The 21,127-nt window shown below is 43.3% G+C and overlaps 1 protein-coding gene across 8 annotated transcripts in view; it reads left to right on the top strand.

The window, feature by feature from the left end:
* The window catches only part of sulf2b (sulfatase 2b), a 120,838-nt gene that overhangs the window by 66,353 nt on the left and 33,358 nt on the right, over positions 1-21,127 (top strand). For all 8 annotated transcript variants that reach the window (XM_063463037.1, XM_063463032.1, XM_063463030.1 and 5 more), the window contains 9 exons: positions 8,476-8,704; positions 9,691-9,811; positions 10,738-10,856; positions 10,928-11,079; positions 12,011-12,180; positions 17,308-17,458; positions 17,953-18,052; positions 18,632-18,707; positions 20,310-20,438. In XM_063463037.1, coding sequence (XP_063319107.1) covers positions 8,545-8,704; positions 9,691-9,811; positions 10,738-10,856; positions 10,928-11,079; positions 12,011-12,180; positions 17,308-17,458; positions 17,953-18,052; positions 18,632-18,707; positions 20,310-20,438 — 1,178 coding nt within the window. In that variant the 5' untranslated portion in view covers positions 8,476-8,544. The remainder of the gene's footprint in view (positions 1-8,475; positions 8,705-9,690; positions 9,812-10,737; positions 10,857-10,927; positions 11,080-12,010; positions 12,181-17,307; positions 17,459-17,952; positions 18,053-18,631; positions 18,708-20,309; positions 20,439-21,127) is intronic.

Raw genomic sequence — 21,127 nt, forward strand, 5'->3', positions numbered from 1 at the left:
TTGATGTCAGCCTTCCCCTCTAGCTGACACCCTGAATGAAGGTTTCACCTAATTGTCCACTGTTTAGTTCAATATGCTGTGTTTGTCTAATCTGCTGCTGCTTGTTAGAACAAGCTCATTAGGTTGTGGAAGGAAAGAAAGGGCAGCTTTATTTATAGTGCACAGTTATTCCATGGAAACATGATGTGCTTTGCAGGTAAACGGAGACGTAAAACCAACAAAATTAAAAAAGCTATACATAAACACACACATGAAGGTTTACTTCTGATATAGCTCTCAGGTAAAAGACAGAAGTGATGTTTTTTAGTCTAAATCTTCAGCATGTCGTTGACTTGCTCCGTTCTATGCTAGGACCCACAATGAAGCAAAAACTAACTGTTATTTATTTTTTGCCTATAAAAAGCATCAGCGTCTCCTGAATTTTTCTGTAACTCTGACCGGTTTGTTTCCTTTTATACTTCTGCTTGTTCCTCATATATTCAGAAAGGGGTCACATCCCTGCTCCTTTATCTGTGAGCCTGTGAACACTTTAATACTGAGTTTGTGACTGTCCCCAGTATAGTGAAAAGGGCTGAACAAAGAGGACATGTGATCCCCGTATGTGCAGAGTCCTTCTGTTTCTCAGTCAGGTCCATCCCTCGTTCATCGTGCCTGATGATGATGCCATGATGACGCTAAAAATGCTCGCCATTAAACTTCACAGTGGGACTTTAATGACAAACGGGTGGCATCACTGTGGCTAGGACCAGCTTTGCTCAAGCATCCAAGCTTGTTGCACTGAGTGAAATAGTGAAATTGAAAGAATGGTGTACTTTTAAGTATTTTCTCAGGTTGTTGGTGTTTAGAGCACCTGAACTCTTGAAAGTTCAGGTTTGTCAGCTGTTATCAGAGAACGGAGAAAGCGGCCACACAGCAGCATCAAACATAACTGGAACCTGTGGTAACATAAACGTGGTACCGGTGCTGATTTGTTACCGGCCCTTAATAAAAATTCCTACTGCTATTTGACAAGAACTGTTTCAGTGGTGCAGTGCGATACAGAGAGGTGGTGTTGTTGGATGGACTTTAAATAAAGCAGAAGGTTAAACGTGGTCTGAGAATCTCAGTGGCGATGCTGCCGGAGAGAATTTAAGGTTGTGCCCAGAAATAAATCCCTCACGCTAAATGCCTCCTGACATGTTTATTAGTAAAAGTCGAGCAATATTAGCCGACGCATCGATTACAGCCAAATGAAAATGGCAAATGCATTGATATTTCTGTCTGCGATCAGCTATACGTCATATAGTGTATGTCAATAACCGCAGCCGGCTCTGTAATAAAGGCTAAGAGGCTAACGTGTCACCACAGCAACCGCAGCACTTTTCATTTTCTCGTCTGATACTTTTTAGAGTTTTGTCGAGAAGCATTGAGCTGACCTTTCACCTGGAAAATGTGACCTTTCACCTCCGCGCAGGGAGATATTAAGTCTCCCCTTCTGGTCTCTCTGGATGTAGAAATGCTAATGAATATGAATGAGCAGTTGGAGCCATATTATGGCTGCAGTATCTCTTTATTGACATTCACCACATTTCATATTGAGTCACTTGGTGGCCAGCTGCTTCGGCTGCGAGGCCCGCCCACGGCGCATGAATATTAATGAGCAGATAGATGTGATCGAGAAGAGACAGCCAGAGAGGGCACATCGGGATGACAGACGAGAGAATTTATGATCCGTGGGGCTTTGGAGCGCTTGTTCACAGTTCAGGAGAGCGTGACTGCACGTGTAGCGCATATTATAGCCTGATAATATAGTTTCATTCATTGCTCTGCTGAAAGCGTGCAGACGCTCCGGTATTTCGGCGCTGTCTGAGAGCGGAGCGTGACTGTGACTCCACGTTCATTAATATGCAGCTCTAACAGCCTTCCTTGTCTGGATTCAGTCTCTCCAGCAGATGTTGAACCTGCTGCAGGGATTAGCTCCCATTCAGACACTAGAGCGTTATTGAGGTCCAGCACTGATGTTGGGTGATAAGATCTGGCTCGCAGCCGGTGCTTGGGTTCATCCCAAAAGGGTTGGATGAGGGGATTTAGGGCTCCATACGGACCAGTCAAGTTCATCCTCACAACACTTGGAAAAGCATCTCTGTATGGTGCAGGCTTTGTGCATGGAAGCATCTTTATATAGAAAGATAAAGTCTGCCTCAGAGGTCTGAGAGAAAGCTTCTCAACCAGTCATTCATACACACTTTTAACCCTCGAGCGTCTTCGGTCTTCAGATGTCAGGATGTCTAAAGATGTCTCCCATGCAAAGCTGTCATGTTGGCTTTGGCTAGGCAGCATCTCTACAAGTTATTCCTGTGAGCCAACAGCTCCCAAAACTCTAAACACTACTCTTGGCTTTATGATGTCATATTCAATTTTCAGTTTGATTTTATTTATATAGCACCCAGAAAGAAACCAGGATCAGGTGGGGACCAGATACTGCCCTGATATATGGTTATTTTAGGCACACATATAGACTGTATATAGACACCATGGCTTCAGCCACTGGTGTTCAGATCTGCATTTTGAAGCCTCGGTTAGTGAAGTTAGCGTTTTGGCAACAGTCCAGACTGGTTTTGGAGGCAGAAGTGGGAATATTTGTGGGCATGCTAAGTTATCAGCTAATGCTAGCTCCATTTATAAATTGTACAGGTGCAGTGCACAGACCGATACCTGCTATTTAGTGTCCAGATGAATAAAATACTGGGTTTCACTCACCTACAAAAGCACGTCTTGGGTGATCTCTACCTCCAAAAGCCACAAACGCAGCAGATTTGTCCAGTACAGTGAGCATATGTGTGGCCAAGCAGACAGTTAGCAGCTCACTGAAGCCCCTCCCACCTGCAGTTGTGAGGGGCAGCCAATCAGAAGAAAGCTGGCTTATTTTTTGCTGTGTGTAAATAAAGATTATTTACATCTGGAATAAGCAAAAAAAAAAAATCTATCAACACTGAAAAGCCACAGTAAGGCTCTATTGTGTCTTCTGAGGATAAAACGTGGTTCCTCTCTTGTTAATTACTCAGGAAATGAACGTTTCTCTGTAAAGTCTAAAAACTTTACCGTCTGTTTTAAATAATGTAGTGACTCTGCTCTCTGCTGCTTCAGCCTGTGTGTTTACTGATGTTCCTCAGACTCCGAGGTGTCTCGGATATTTCAGCGGCTTCACGAGAAGGCTCTGAATATCAAATAAAACAAACTATCTGGAATCAAGAGCAGCAGCTTTATTTTCAGGCTCGACTCCATGAATATCAAATGAAAAGAAAGTATCGGGATTCAAAACAGCTGCTGTATTTTCAGCAGTTTGAAATTACAGCACTGAAAAGGCTTTCGCTCCCAAGCAGTGAACCAAAGCATCTTCAATGCAAAACTGAATCTTCAGACCGGCAAGTGCATGTACATAATCAGGACATGTGTAGTCCTGTAATTAACATCAGAAACAGACTATTAACTCTCCGATGGCCTTAAAACCCTCGTTTTAACAATACTGGCTCGACTAAAGCTTTATTTACAAAGACGAGTTATGCTAATTTGTGTCGTTAATCAAAGTTATGGGGCTTTTAACTTGTTCACATGATATGCTGGCAGCTAAGATGAGCCTATTAGGGTGTAATTGTCTGGTCTGATGGGAGAAACAACCGGCTGTAACTAGAAAATTAAATATTCCTGCTCAAATTACCTATTATATTTCACCAAACACGGAGGGTATTTCATGATATTAGTCCTTGGTGGCTTGCCAAATGAGTTTTCTTTTTAATTAGCTGTTTCTTGTCTGTTTCAGGTAGATAATTTTAGAAGCTACAGTAGAAATGATTGATGAGCAGGAGGGCTGGAGGAGCAGCAGGAGAAGCAGAATTAATTACCCAGGGAGACAAACAGAAGCTCGGCACTAAAACTTTCTTTTTATCTTGACTACCAAATGTTTGAGCGCAGCTTCTTATTCAAAGGACTTGAATGTTCTACAAGGTAGAGCAAAACTGCAACACCTTTGGAGCTGTGAAGTAAACAGAATTCCACATCCTTCACATTATCCTCAGTTTGTTTTGGTAATAGTGTTGCACTCTTTTACTCTACACACAGTTTAGGTTTTGGTCACCTTTGATGCTTTTATTTTGAAGGAATTCTCACTTGTTTTCCTTCGCTCTGCACAAACTCATCGCAGACCAGCTGGGTTTGTTTAGAACGTCCAAGTGCTTCTTAAGTCTTAACATCATTGAACCAACATTTAACATTTTATGTACATTAATAAAATATATGTTTAATCAGCTAGTATTTCTGCTACAATATTTAAACATCTTGTTGATTAGTTGTCCACATCCCTGCTGGAAATATGATTTGGATTACGTGAGAGCATGCAGGTGGCAGTACACAGGATGCCAGTTCATTCATTGTAAATTAATCAGATGGTACTAACAGGTGCAGGTGAGCATCACATGGACTTCACACCAGAGAGCTTACAGTTTAAATATGTCTGATCCGACTGTGTCAATATCACAGGCACCTCTGCTGGGTATTTTCAAGAAGTTTCCATTCAGTGATCCATTAATTCCATCCATATTCTTCAGCTTATCTAATCCAGGGCTGCAGAGCCTTTCCTGGAGCCGGGGTACGCCACGGACAGGTCACCAATCTGTTGCAGGCCTGCGAGAACAAAAATGAGAGATTCCCATCACGATTTCTACACTGAGTGTTTGAGATTCGATCGGGGGAATGGGCTCCACCAACTATGAATCAGCTCGTATTTCTATAGCAGTACTAGATGGAAACTTTTTTTCCTTCAAGCTGATATTACCTTTGGATGGAAACGCAGCACTCTTGGGATTTTTTCGCTTTGGTGCCAGATTAATTATCAGAATTGTCTTTTTTCCTGTGTGACTGTGGGGATAAATAACTCAATAGCATGAACTGCACGAATAAATCAAGAAGAAGTCAGCGTGTTGAAACCTTTATGATCCGTTAGTGCTGCAGATAATTTGCACTTTAACCGTGCTGCGTTCAAAGCTGACTGTGACCCAGACTGAGACCGAAAAATAATCCTGCAGGTTGAGTCGGGGTTAGTCTGGTCTCAGGTCAGTTTGTAGGTCAGTTTCATAATGACGCTCAATGACATAACATGAATATATTGCAGTAGATTACCGACAGTGGTGGGCTGAACATGGCCAACAGCTGGACCGCTCCACTTCAGTCCAGATGTTGGGTTGGATCCATAAACCAGGTTAAACAATGCGGTTGTGGAGTCTCGCATGTGTTTATTCTCAGTTTCACTTGGTTCCTGTTCACAGTCAGCATCATTACCCAGTCGTATTCATTTAGAGCCAACATCCCTAAAAGGACAGCAATAAATGTGTGTATCTACCAGAGTGAAACATATTTGTATCATATTTGTTTAATGGCTTTGGTATGAAAAGATAGATACGTAGAAATAAAAACAAATTAATGAAATTCAGCTGTAATAACCAAAGGAAGAGATGCTTGTGCTAGCTAAAGCTGCAACAACATCAGTGCCATATAAATCATAATGCAAATATACGAAGTGGGAGTCTGTGTGAGAGCAGCATAAGTATCAAATGTCAGAAAGTTTGTTAGAACAGTTTCTGTTAAATCAGATTACAAATGCAGATTTAATGTCACTAAACACTCCATTATAAATCTGCACAGTTTTTCATCTTAAGTTTAATGTAATCAGTTTTAGCTGTCAGTCATTTATGTTGGTGCTTTATGAAGAATTATCTTAAAATCAAAGGAATGTCAGAGTGGCTTCCAGGACTGAAATATGAAGCAAATGCAGAAGTGTCAGCATTATTTCCTTTGGCCAGCAGAGGGCGACTTATCTAGATATGGTCTCGATCCCTATTTTCAAGTGTTATTGATGACAACATGATGTTTATTTTTAATGTTATGATCCCCATTAGTGATAAAGTACCGTAACCTTTAAGGTAGGCCTCCTGCGTAACTGCTCCGGTGCTACATTTTCAGGGTTTTTTGGTCAGCGCCTCACTTTTCAACATCCAGTTTCAAAATTCCAACATAGCAGCAACAGAAACAAGATCAGTGTGTGACATCAGTCCATGTTTAGGGTCCTCACCACACGAGCATGCCCTGAGCATAAATAAATCAAATAAATCTGGGATTTATGGTCCAGTGCTGACGTCTGTTTGTGCAACTTGTTGCTTCTGCAGACAGAGGGATCATGGGAACCAAAGCACAGACTGCAGAGATGCAGCAGTAGCAATAAAATGTGACCTCTGTATGTTCAGGCTGAATGCTGATTGGTTCAAAAGTTGGTTTGAACAGGTAAGAATGTGAAATTGGAGTTCATCTCCAAAGAGAGAAAAATATGGAAACAGTTGTGCGATGAGAAGCTGCAGCTGACAGTTTTAAGGCTGTGACGCATTTAAGAGTTTGAGCTGATCTACTTTGAAATGTAAGGACAGTTGAGTTTGACGTTTAGTTGTAGTTAGTGTTTTTGAACTTTGGGAAACAATGACGTAGACGACCACATTCACTTCCTGACTGAGACTCATGGTACCACAAACAGCCTTACAAATACAAGCAGAAAACAGCGGAGACACTTTATTCTTCAAGCAGACCAACACGTCTTCATTCTTACTCTGTCACAAGACCCAGAAGATTCCAGCCCGGCTCACCCTTTCTGATTTCATCGTTACTGTGTGGGTCCTCCTTTCTCTGTCTGTGGATAATAATCTTGTTACCACGTGAATATGTTGATGGATTTGCATTGCAAAACCTCCCAACTCCCAGTGTTCCCTTCCTCTGTGACCTCTTTATACTGCTGTGGAGTATCCGGGTGGCTTCATTCTGTATTCTTTGAGCATTTTTACACAAAACAGACGAGCTCAAAATATGTTTTTTTGGTGAAGATTGTTTTAAAATGAAATACGTGATTGTGGCTGTGGCCTGAATGGAGCGTGGAGGTCTCTCTGCCAATCTCTCTCTCTCAGCAGGTCGTGTGTAATCTCCAGTCTGTTCACAGCTGGAGCCACCAGACCACTTTAACATGAGAGCTCCATCAGCAGCCGCGCACACACACACACACACACACACAGAAATCACCGTGGGTGTGTTCAGAATGAGCACTGAGCCTCTTCTGTTTTGATTACTGGCTAATTTGCATGATACACCCTGCTGTGAGCGCTCTTTCTCTCTCTCATACACACACACACACACTCACACTCACACTCACACTTGCAGACACACACATTTCTACTGTGCTTTACATCAGTGTGACTGATAAGATTTCAGCGTTTTATTATCAGAGAAACAATAGACTGCAGCTAATGACAACTGTGTGTGTGTGTGTGTGTGTAGTTGTGTGTGTGTGTGTGTGTGTGTGTTTGTGTGTGTGTGTGTGTGTGTGTGTGTGTGTGTGTGTGTGTGTGTGTGTGTGTGTAGGTGTGTGTGTGTGTGTGTGTGTGTGTGTGTGTGTGTGTGTGTGTGTGTGTGTGTGTGTGTGTAGGTGTGTGTGTGTGTGTGTGTGTGTCCTGTAACTACTGGGACCAGAAATCTTTGACTTTTTTATTATTATTATTTTTGCTGTGTGAAAGCAGCGCTCTCTTGGATGGATCATCAACATTCCCGCCCTCGCGCAGTAAATAAACGCAGCGCGTCACGTACCGCAGCCACATTTCAGCCAAATGCTGCTGCAACAGTCATAACACGTCCGACAGCTGCGGGAGCAGCGGGGCATTCGTTTGGCCTTTTCGAATATCTGACCCGCTGCTGGCCAGATTACTGTGACATTTGCTGCAGGTATTTTTCGCCTCCAAGAGGATCAATCCCGATGACGCTGATGACCTCCTGCGGGATTCCAATCAACTACAACCAACATGCATCTAGGAAGCGAATGTTAGCAACAGATTGAGGAAGTGTTTGCAATATCAGAAGGAAAACAGTTTCCTAAAATATCTATAACTAAAGCAACATTATGTGGTTTTGGTACGGTGTAGACGCCACTTTGAATCCTTTTGTAATGTCTTCTCTTTCAGTGGCCAGTTGAAGGTTTTATATCAGTACACAAGTCGTTCCCGTGAGCCTAAAACGCAGGTGTCAGCCTGTCCTAAACACTCTGTTTCATACATATTTCTTCTTCTATGGTAACTAAACTGTGGTCATCTTAGACTGGTAGCACAGAAACTCCACCATCGACTGTTCAAATCTTCTGTTTGTGAACAGTAAGTCAGAGGAAAGCTGTCTTGTAGGCAGGGTGGCCCTTAATAGGATAGGAGCTCGGCTTGTTTGAGAGACAGCATAAACTGAGGGGGCACCAAGATAAATATGGATTATCCTGAGTCCTGGATCATGCCAAGATTCTCTAAGTGGAGTCTAGGAATAAAAATATGGAGCTGGAAATGGCGAACGTTGTAAACCTTTGGCTCAGTCTCACGCAGTTTGAACCTCGGTTCTGAACTCGAGGCGGTCTCTTTGTGTGTTTTCCAGAAGCTGAGACAACTCGTGGGAAGCAGCTGATTGGTTGACCTTTGTGGGGAGGCCCGGGGGTCAAAGGCCATGGCAGGTCGACTTCTCCTCTTCCTGTTCGTCTCCGTGGCGCTCTGTCACGCTCATTTTTCTTCTACGCAACGCCTGAAGCCCCGCCTCCAGAGAGACAGACGCAACATCCGACCAAACATCATCCTCATCCTGACTGATGACCAGGACATGGAGCTGGGTGACTGAAACTCCACTATAAGCCTTATTATAAGCATTAGTCTGACTGTCTGTACTATTAATGTAATTGTTGGTAACACACGGTTTAAAAAAACTGAATTTACTTTCCTGGTGTGGACATAAAAAAGTCTCAGTTTAACAATAATACACAGTTAACATAATATTACACATGTCATATTAATACATCGGACGGATCTCGTTTGAGCAGCTTGAGCAACTGAGCTTTACTTCCAAGTCCAAGTGTTTGTGAATCATTAAGTAACTCCTTTATTTTGTTCTTTAACAGGTTGGAGTGCAATGATTACTGTCTGGGAGCCTTTTTAGGGCTAACTTCCTCTCTGGGATCCAAAAATTAATCTTCTATTACCTTCTATTATTAACGACATACAGCTGGAAATGGCTGTTGTCTGCTGCTGTCTGAGATTATGATCCCATTTTTCAGCAGAGTAAATGTATCGTAGATTGTGCAGGCGTGTTGCAGGAAGAGAGAACTTTTGTTACCCCCCTCTGTAACCTCTTCGCTGCTTGTTAGACTCATTGGGTCTTGTACTGGCTTAGTAGCTCATTGCTCTGACCAGAACAGGTGTGGGAAACTCTTTAAACATTTAAAGCTTACTAAGAGTAACCTTTGAAGCGCCTTTCTGAGCCGAGCAGTTGGTCTCCGCCAATGCAGCTGCCCTCAGAAGAACCTGTAAACTGTTCTAATGGTCGCCAAACCACGACTTTACTGATATAAACCGAGGAGTCAGAACTCGTTATTAAGGGCAGAGGCGAGGTGGTCGAATGACGTCTCTTCATGAGGAAAGAGTTGATCTTTAATCATCGAGCATTTTAAATAAGAACCATGTTTCAGGTGTCACTCTCCATTTTATGTTGAGGCTTATGAGGCAAATGATTTTGAACAATTTTCAACAGAAACCAAGGAACTTATCACCAAAGCAGGTGGACAAGGTTTACAATGTGCTAACCGTCGGTTTCTCCATGTAGGGTCGATGCAGGCAATGAATAAGACTCGCCGCATTATGGAGGAGGGCGGGACTTCCTTCTCTAATGCCTTTGTGACCACACCCATGTGCTGTCCGTCACGCTCAAGCATGCTCACTGGGAAGTAAGTACAGTTCCAAAGATGGAGGTGCCTACTACACCCGAAAAGTGAAGCCAGACGCATTTTTTCCGTTGGCCAGCAGGGGGCAACTCGTCTAAGTGCAAAAAGAAAGCCGGTTATTTAAACTGTCTACAGGAAAAAGGTCGTTCTTGACTTCAGTAAAGACTTTACTGATGAGTTCATGGTTGGGTGCTAGTTTCAAATCTTATTAAATACAAAATGATGTTAATTTTATTAATCAAGTCAAAGAGGATAATGAAGCACATTTACACTTAAGGATCGATCAAGTTCGACCTATACCGAGCTTGATGATTTGCCGAATGCTGTAACCAGTTATTCCACCAATTATTACATGTTAAAGGCAATTTGCTCCTCAGTTGCTCTCCATCGGCCAGTCTACTCACTTTCCCTACTTACACCACCTCTTTAAGTAGTAGCTCCTCTCTGAGTCAGAAGGAGGCCCATGGCAACAACAACTACCCAAGAACAGCAGTGGCGTCTGACAGATCACAGGTTCCTTGTACATGAACAATGACAGTAACGGGTTATTCTATTCTTCTATTCTTATGTTTTGTAAGCAACCAGCTGCTTATGAGTCATTTACAGCTTTTTCCAGTTATCGTGTGTTGGCTGTGGGTTTCTGCAGAGAACCAGTCTGATGCAGGTGTTAAATTAATAAGCTGCATGCCTCAGTGTGAGATAATCTGTGCCCCAACAGGTCAAATCTGGTTTGGCGGCCCAACGAAGACGTTAGTAATATTAGACAGGTGATTTTAATGTCTTCATGTGTAAAGGAAAGGGTGAAAATCCTATAATGGATGTGTTTTATTACCAAAGCGCTATTAGCAGAACTATTAAAATGACTTTACATGAGACTTGGGATACAAAGTCTGAGCCTCTTGTAGTAACACGTGTTCTGTCTCCCTCAGGTATGTTCACAACCACAACACCTACACCAACAACGAGAACTGTTCCTCGCCGTCTTGGCAACGGCAGCACGAGCCGCGGACCTTCGGCGTTTACCTCAACGACACTGGATACAGGACAGGTAGGCAAATACACAAACACGCACTCGGGCTTTGTGAGGCTTCTGTTAATACATCTGTGCTTTTTCTCCAGCCTTCTTTGGAAAGTACCTGAATGAGTACAACGGTTCGTACGTTCCCGCCGGGTGGAGGGAATGGCTCGGTTTGGTGAAGAACAGCCGCTTCTACAACTACACGCTGTGTCGCAACGGCGTGCGAGAGAAGCACGGAGCGCAGTATCCACAGGTGAGGACACACAACACAACTCTGTCACTGCACAGCAATGCAAGCCCAACATAGTTCTTATTAGAGTTACAGCTCACTTTTTCTCTATGGACCATAAGTATGGACCCAAGTAATCGTAAAGAGGCTGAAGCAAGCGATTCCTTATGCTTATTACGCTAAACACTGGCAACATCTAAGGTTCAGGTTAGGGGACAGCATGTCAGTCCAGTCTGTGACATCCATCCAAGTTCTTCTGCTAACCTGATTCAGCGTCGGAAGGTGGAGTGGGCCGAACACCCCGGACATGTGGTCATTCTGTCGTGGGGCGAGCTAGAGTCACCAGTTAACCCAACCCCTCTAACTGAATGTGTTTGGCTGGTAGGAAGCTGAAATACCTGGAAGACAACCACCGTCCTAAAAGGCCGATCAAATAAACAACAAAAAGAGAAAGAAATGACTAAAAGGCTTTTTTAACTTTGTTATATTAGAACCAAGTTTAAGTTTATATCGACTGATACTGATTAAAATAAGGAGGATTCAGAAGGCCACATCAGTGTCTGTGTAAACCTTCTGAATGATCATTTCCATTGCTTTAAGCCTGAGTAACTATTTTTTAATTGTTTATTAGAAACGTTTTTCTCCGTTGATGAATTGTTTGCATGTTAACGTTTTTAGTTTCACAAATACTGCCTATGCATTTTTCATTTATTGGTCAGAAATCTGATGTCAGCAGAGCTGTTTGGCCAAATAAATGTAAGAGGCCTGATTTGATGGATCAGGAATAGTTTAGCATGTGGCTAAAATTGAAATGAACCCTGATCCTGCGCTGACTGCTTCATCACTGATTTGGTGGATGTCAAGAAGTTAAGTCAGATTTAACTTAAAGTGAAGAAAATCAAGTCAAAAAACCAACACGGGTTAATAATAGTGATGTGTGTTGTTGTGCTTCCAGGACTACCTGACCGACCTGATCACGGCAGAGTCGATCCGTTACTTCCGCTCTTCAAAGCGACTTTATCCTCACCGCCCTGTTCTGATGGTTCTGAGTCACGCGGCCCCTCATGGACCCGAAGACTCTGCCCCGCAGTACAGCACCGCCTTCCCCAACGCATCGCAGCACATGTAGGCCTCCCACAGACACACACAGAGTTATCTTTTCTCCGCTTCAGTGAACTTTACCTCGACTTGCATTCATTTCCTAGAGAATTATCCTAAAAAATAAACCTGCCGTCATGCAAAACGTCATGATTTACATTGTAAGGGCTTAATTTTTGTCCCCATGAGGAAGTAGAGTCCCCACAGTGCGACTGTGGAAACACATTTATGTCCTCACAAAAGTAGTAATGCAAGTGCACACACGCATGCACACATACAATGAGACTAAGCCACTGTAATCCAGCAGAACAATGGAGCAGCTCTGTTCTGCACCACGGGATAAATCCTGAAGCAACACGACTGAAACGGCACAATCCTCCCTAACACGTGTGTGTGTGTGTGAGTGTTAATGAATACATTAGTTTTATTTACTCTCTTTACATGAATTTGAGTCCAATTTTAGCGAACATGACAAAGTCCACGTGCGAGTCTCGAATCAGAGATACGTTTCCTTGTTTATGATCTGACTGGGAGACGGCTGAACAGACAAACAGAGACATCACAGGGAAATCTTTTTCATCCCGCAGATATAAACAGATGCCCGAGGAAACTCCGGCTGGACTCCTGCTGTCAGGAGACCATTTAAATCCCATTTAAAGCTCACAGGGATTTTTATGCAGGTTTTTCTATTCCTGTAACACAAAAACGCTGCTGGAAGTACTCGGAACAGACAGTAATCCCTTTCCTCTGGCAGTCAGTGCATAACTCGACGCTCATACGCCGGAATGATCAGCGTTTGACAGTTTTGTCTTTGAACACAAAGAACAAAAACGCAGCACAGGCGCAGAGTTGCTTCTCCTTTTATTATTCAGTATGAATTAGAAAGCAGGAAACCAGCAGCACTTGCAAAGTCTAATTTAAACCTTATTGACGGGACCGAACGATGGCTGATTAAGACTCAGCGGATCACCGCGACTGAGGAAACGTGTGGTGCTGCAGACTTTAATGAAAGTGGAGACCTGTTGTGTTGTCAAATTCTGAAGAAAAGGTCGGGTTTAGGCTGCAGCTTCTCCCCGAAGTAATAAACAGCCGTGCATTCAGCTTTAGTCTCGTAAATAAAGACAAAATGAAGCAGAAGGAAAGAAAACATTTTTACCTTTCTGCTCTGAAACAGGCGCAGAGGCTGCAGGTAGAGTTGGTTTGACTGAACGCTGAAGACAGCAGTGGGGACGTACAGACGCCATAAACAGGGGAATTACAGCCATAGATGCTAAAACCATTTTGTTGTACCAGCCTGTAAACGTGGGGGTCTGTGGGGATTTAATCACTTTTGGACACGGTCTCATTGCCGATTAGAGGAAATGCATTTCTGTGTTGGCTTCATTTCATTTCTCAACACCTCAAACGAATCCAAAGCCAACCGCCATTACTGGACCAGAACCAGTAGACAGTGCCCAGGCGAGGAAGGCAGACATTCACCGTCCTTGTTTGCCTACTGATCTGCTTCAAATGTGCTTACTGTGACGCATCATCATGTCAGTTACACGCAGTTTAACAGTTGAATGTAATTCTGCTTTTTGGTAGCTGCATTTGCAAAATGCATGAAAATGCAGTGAAAGTGAATCTGGGAACAGCGTCTCAAAGAGAATCGTTTAAATGTCAACAAACTGTCTGGTTGTCGCCTGGCAGGTTTGAACTCAGCACCTCATTGCTGTGAGGTAACGGTTTCACCACAGCTGCGCTAATGAGGCGCGCTGCAGTCCTTCAAAATGAATAAAGTCAATCTTCCCTAAAACGAGTTCACGAGCTCCACACGTGTCAGCTGACCGCCTGTCAGACGGACCGAAGCGTTCCAGCCCGCCTGCGCCCGTGCAGATGTTTCCAGCTGTCCAAAGCAGAGCGGAGCCCACAGCATTTCTGTCCCGACGAGGAAATTTAATTATGAAGCTGCCGAGCAGTAAGGAGGAGTGAGGAGAGGAGTAAATGAGTTAGCTGATGGGAGTCATTCATTATCCACGCAGAACACAGTGCAGGAACATCTTCTGCAGCTAACACAGCGGGAGGACAGAGAGTGTGTTATTAATGAAAAGGAGCATCTGCTGTCATCACTCCACACACAGCCTGATGTGTCCAAACATGATATTACACTCAGCTACACACAGACACGCACACATCACACATGCGGTTCATTCTAACACTGCTTGGAATACATTTGTATTCATATTCAGCCTGGTGTTTTGTTTACTGCCTACACAGATCACATATATATAAAAGTTAGAGGAAGCATTCAGACTCTGTGTCTTAAACTTGGTGGGGAAACCCACGCTGATAAGAGCAGCAGTAAGATGCTTCCTGTTGTTGGTCACCAGGTTTGCACACATCTCAGGAGGGTGACTGACCAGCTCCTCTTTACAGAAACTCTTTCAATCCTTCAGCTTTCTTGGCTGCTGTTCAGCAACTCCAAGCTTCAGCTGTCTGGACACATTTTCTATAAGACTGAGCTCCAGAGAAAGCCATGACCTTTATGTGCTTCTTCTTCAGTCACTGCTTTGTTGCCTTGGTGGTATGTTTTCGGTCACTGTCTTGCTGAAAGACTCATCAACTCATCTTCAGTGTTCTGGCTGAGGGAAGGAGGCTCTCATCCAAGTTCAATCCATGCAGCTCCATCCTCCAGCGAAGTCGTCCTGTATCCTTAACAGATAATCTGACGATGTCCTCACCTCTGTGCTTGACTGTGGGGATGTTGTCGTTTGAGCCGTCTTCCTTCAAACCCGGCACGTCCAGTTGGTGCCAAAGAGCTCGATGTTGGTTTCCTCTAACCACAGCACTTTCTTCCAAGCCTTCTCAATCATGCAGTGTGTTACCAGTGGGGTGCATGGTGACTGTCGTTCTAACCGCCTTCAGATTATTAACAACCACCTTTCTCATGGTCATTCTCACCCAGGGTGACTCATGGTCATTTATATTTTGCATTTGCAAATAATCTCACCAACAGTTGTCACTCTCTCACCAGGCTTCTTGCTGATAGCCGTGTAGTCCAGCGCCCCCCCGCCACGGACCAGTTTAATGTCAGACAATATTTTCATGGAGCCTTTAAGGTCTCGTGGATAATTACAACAAAATAAAATGATACGACCAAGACAAAAACTGTGGTGTTTTGTAAATATAATAATAAACGGGAAGTCACTGTGTAATTGTGTAACTTTATTAGCAGCGTCCTCCTGAAATGCGCCAACAACGCTGAGAGTAACATCCTCCTCTCTGCCCCTTAATGCTCTTTGGTCACTATGGTAACGCGTAAATATATCTTTCAAAATAAGACACAACTACAACACGGGAAAAGACCCAGGGAAACTGAGTTAACGATAAAAACTCTGAAAACCATAAATTTCACACCCGAGCCTCAACTCTCCCAGCCCGGTACCAAACGACTCACGGACCGGTACCGGTCCTTGGCCCGGGGGTTGGGGACCGCTGCTGTAGTCCATTCTAAACTTGTGCACGTCTACAGTCTCGTCCTTGACGTTCTTTGACAGTGAGCAAACTTACAAATTCATGTTTTTCTATTTTAGAGGTTAGTCCTCCTTTAAAATACGGTCATGCCATAAAGCAGGAAGTTGCTGTGAATCCAAAAAGCATGTGGAATGGTTCAGTTTTGCATTTTCTGCTGTTATCGACACATTAAACCATAATCACAAAGAGAAGACATATTTTTAGAAGAGCAATGTTCAGACTGTTCGGTACATCGCTGGCTCGCTCACTTCACTTTTAGCCTAAACTCTTCTCGGGTAAGTCTGTAAGCAGCTTGTGGATCAGGCATTGCTGCCTCATAGCCAGTAGACTTTTACAACCCTGCTGGAGCTCATACAATTTTTCATTTCTTCCATTTCCTGTTTTTCTCATTTAATTTCCTGTTGCTGCTGCAGCAGCTTTAGTAAATACAAGTCTTGTTCCTGACCAGTTCACACAACTTACCGAGACCTGACATCAGCACAGACATCGAGGAATTACTGCCAAGGTCTACAGGCCACAGGCCAAGTCTGAGGGCCTTCGTATTTAGTGATATTTCCTCTTGTAAAGTTAAGTGAACGCACAGAGAGAAATAAAAATAACAAAAAAGAGATTCAAAGGACCAGAAATGGAGACAAACTGATCACAGAGACGTTAACCAGTGAAAAAGAAGACACAATAAACACAAGTGGATGTGGAAAGTTCTTGAAAGAAGCATGAAGCAGATGAAACATGGTTGCAGACTGAACGACCACAAGCTGACACAAAACAGCCACAGAGAAACACACAAAGATGTTGGAGATGAGAAGGCACACAAAACGAAAACAAGGATGCAAAATGATACTAAAGGATTGCGCAGAGTTTCAAAACGACCACAAACACTTCAAATGGACTGAAAGGAGACACAAAAATAACACAAATGGGTGCAAAACCACCACAAAGACACACAAAAGAAAAGTTCAACATAGACCAAAAACACATTTCTGTCATCTGTAGACCTTGTTTTCTTTAGCATGCTGCTCAAGTGCCCATTGTGTCATAATTCATCCTCGACCACAGATACAACAACACATCAAATCATCGTGGAGCAAAGTCACTCACAGAGCTAACTTGACTGTTACTGTGGAAAGTGTGTGGCAGTTTTACACATATATACGACTTATATATATATAGTCGGTATTTTGATGGAAGTCAGTCGTTTCTTGATGTCAGTGATTAGTCGACTCCATTTCTCAGAAGCTGGGATTGGAAGTACTTGGGTGGGGGTGGGAAGCCTCAAATTCGTGATCATTATGCTTTGGATTTGTCTGGAAAATCCATCCTGTATCTTTCACATAGAGGTTTCTCCACAAGATATTGGAGGCAACCGAGAGTCAGTCTCATGATTAAACTTATAATACAATCTGTTACCACACTGGAAAAAGCAGAACAGAGCACATTTAAAGCACTCGCAGCACCACCGGACCCACAGCATTCCTCCCTGATCACATGGCATGACATTGCTCTGATATACAGAGCTTTGGTTGTAAACGGTGCTATCACAGACTATCCAAAGCCAGATCGTCTTTTCAGCACAAATAACTCAGGATTTACCCAACACTCCACCTGTCTTATCTCCTTTCCTGTCACTGTTCTTCTCACCAGTACTCCCAGTTATAATTACGCGCCAAACCCAGATAAGCACTGGATCATGCGTTACACCGGCCCCATGAAGCCCATTCACATGGAGTTCACCAACATGCTGCAGAGGAAACGACTGCAGACGCTTCTGTCTGTGGACGACAGCGTGGAGAAGGTGGGCACTAACACACACACACACGTCTGGTATTGCTATCCTCGTGGGGACATCTCATTGACATAATGCTTTCCCTGGCCGCTTACCCTAACCATCAAAAATGAATGCCCGACCCTGACGCTTACCCTAACCAGAACCTAATTGTAACCCAGACACTAAAACCACATTTTGAGTGTGAAAAATGCCTTCAACCCTGTGGGGACCAAAATCCAGGTCCCACGGGGGCTGTTGGTCCCCACAAGGATAGCAAATGTCAGATTTTGACCGGAACACACACACACACACACACACACACACACACACACACACACACACACACACACACACACACACACACACACAAACAAACAGCTACACACTTGAGGGCTGGAAAAAGATAGCTTGTGTTATTATGTCAAGTTTGGTGGAAGTGTGAACAGATAAAAGATGACCAGTGTGCAAAATCACTCTGTTTTTTTAAACCACAGACTGAAATGGTGTTGTTTGTTTCTCAGCTGTATAACATGCTGGTGGAGACGGGCGAGTTGGAAAACACCTACATCATCTACACGTCAGATCACGGCTACCACATCGGCCAGTTCGGCCTCGTTAAAGGTACGAACAGAGAATAAGGTTTTTGTGTCTGCCTGATTCTTTTTCTGCTGATGGAAGAAAGAATTTGTGATTATTTTTATAACTGATTAAACTTGATTATCATCTGGAAACATCCTGATTTGTGATTTAAAGGATTCCTTTTTAGATTTTTTTTTAGTAGGAAAACAGCTGCAGTGCAGGGAGGAACACTGTGAGATGTGTGCCAGACTCATTTTAAGAACCTTTCTCCAGCAGATGAAACAGCATTATGTACAAAATAAACAGCGAAACAGCACAAAGTCTAAGAGTCTGGAAATTGGACAATCGCTCTTTGTGAGTACGGGCTGAACAGCAAACAGAATTTCAGATGCACGTACAGAACATCTGAAGAATCAAGATAATAAAATGTTTGTGTTAATGATCACGTTTGAGTTTAAAGGAACAAATGTTTTGGGTTTGATCATCAGAAAACTGCTGAGCATGAAGATAACTTCAGAACGTGACAGCAAAACACACCTGTGTGTGCGAGCTTCAGTGTCACCACCTCAGCTACAAACGACAGCATTAATAACGTGTGTGTGTGTGTGTGTGTGTCTCCAGGTAAATCTATGCCGTACGAGTTTGACATCAGAGTCCCGTTCTACATCAGAGGACCTAACGTGGAGCAGGGCAGCATGTAAGCACACACACCTCAACAACAATTCACTGCACAAAGGCGCCGCCGATCCTCTGAACTCAGTAATAACTTTAAACGTTACTTTGTTCAGTCCATAAAACACAGACGGCTGTGGCCGCCTGCTCATGACCACAGCAATCGCAAGAAGGGTTTTAGTGCACCACCCTCTATTTTCACAGACTCCACCTCCCACATGCCAGCTGGTTAGGAAATTCACATTTTCCCCGTGCAACCTGCATGTCAGAGGCTCACTGAGGCCCGAGGTCACCTTCCCATGCACCTGTGGACCCTTCCTGACCACCTGCATGTGCACATTTACAAGCAAACATCAGCTTCTTTGTCAAACTGATATTCAGGTAGAAATCTGGTGATGAGAGCTGGCTCTCCATCCACACACCAAACAGTCATTTTCAGGTAATGAATCATTACCAGCCACTCAAACTGTAGCGCACACCATCATGTCCCAGCACACGGACTTTTATGATCCAATTCTAGCAATTTGTTTTTAAAGAGCATCTCGTAAAATATTACATGTAAAAATATATTGATGGTCCTGCGGGTCTCTGTTGTTGGCAGTTGATTAAAAAAAGGCACTTTGCAGGGTATTTTTAGGCCAAGCAGTTAATTAATTTACTGAATAAATAATAATGCAATCAGTAATTAAAATGCATGTTTTTTTGCAGCCCAATTAAATGTACAGAAAAGAAAAATAAGCCTTAACCAACAAGGCTCAGCTATCAGCAACGTCTCTGCTTCATTGGAGTCGTTCCTTTTTTAAATTCCTGTTTCTGTTTCGAGCAGCAAACAAACCCTCAGTGCTCAGCACCACATGGTGGATGCAAAGGAAGAGAAGCTGATGGAGCATGTACAAAAACCTGCTGGTTTTGCTGGTGGAGACCAAAACAGAGCTAAAAAAACGCTTACAGGCTGCTTTTAAAAATCTCTGAACCAAAAATATAAAGAATCTGTGGAGACGTGAAGCAGCAGAAAGATCATATCCATGAAAAATATGACAGCGCTGTTTTCTTCAGAGTGTGCTACTGTGTGCGTTTGTGTGTGTTAAATTGAATTACCACAGTCAGAGCGGTTCCACGAGATGATCACGGGTTCAGGGCAAGAGTTTCTTTCCCTTCTTCAGAGCAGACGTTATTGAGATAAAAAACACTTTGTTTTCAATACTTCACAATAAATGTCCCCGTGAACTTTCCCCCCTGCTCTCCAAACCCAACAGAAGTCTGTGCTTTAAAAGCTCTCGGGTCTGTTTTGCCTTCAGCAATTCACTTTTAAAATATCAGTACAATGCAAGATGGGTAATTTTTCCTTTTTTAACATTTTCCATTATGTGTATTTTTTTTAATATTCTGGTGTTCTGCTTTGGCAGCAAACACCGTTTTCATGGTGGAAGATTTCACCTGTGCCACATGTCACATTTAATGAATGTCACATGAAAATTGAAGCCCTGTTTTGGTAAAAAGGAGACATTTATTAAAGTATCTTGTTAACAGTTTCTTTTTCGGATTTCGTCATGACAACATGAAGCTAAAACAGGCACACACATATAATAAAATAAGCGCTCATGCTCTGTTTGCATGCTTGTGTCAGTAACCCTCACATGGTCCTAAACATCGATCTGGCTCCGACCATCCTGGACATCGCTGGCGTCGACACGCCTCCAGATATGGACGGAAAGTCGATAATGAGTCTGCTGGACACAGACAAACCTGCCAACAGGTACGCACCCACACACAGACACACACCTAAATGCCAGATTGTTAAAGCATTTCACTTCCTTGTTTTGTAACCATCTGAAGGAGCTGTTGTGTCACCATTTTTCCAGCTAAGATGCTCTTTAACCATCTGAGCGCTCAAAGAGCTTCTAAATAAATAAACAGTAGTTTTTTCATGCCATTAATCATCCTAAACACACAAACCATTAAACACAGATTGAAGTTCATTTCTCAGAGTTCACAGTGAGGTAATCAGCCGCTTGTTGAAAACAGAGGTCAGAGAACAGAGACACATCACCAGTATGTAAATCATCTTCCTGCAGAGAGTCGTAGGAGCAGCAGGGCGTCTCTCAACTGTAACGACCTCATTTAAACTCCTGGGTGCGCCGCTATTCGGCAGCACAAAGAGCCATCTGGTTCGCCTGGAGCGAGAGAAATATTCTATTAATATTTATAATGATCAGAGCGTCAACAAAGGCAAACATAAAGGTCAGGAGGTCGGGACAAACAGGAAAGCGTTTCGGGGGGCTGTCAAACCCGCCGAGCTGAGACGAAAGGGTCGCGGTTTAGTGCCGATAACCTAAACTGGTGATTATTTCATCTCCATACACCCTCCTGTGAGGACTCGGGACACCAAATGTGGATTCATCCATCAGTAAAAATAGTCCCTAACTAAAGGAATGTGTCAGATTT

This window comes from Pelmatolapia mariae, linkage group LG20 (genome assembly GCF_036321145.2).
Source record: "Pelmatolapia mariae isolate MD_Pm_ZW linkage group LG20, Pm_UMD_F_2, whole genome shotgun sequence".
NCBI lineage: Eukaryota > Metazoa > Chordata > Actinopteri > Cichliformes > Cichlidae > Pelmatolapia > Pelmatolapia mariae.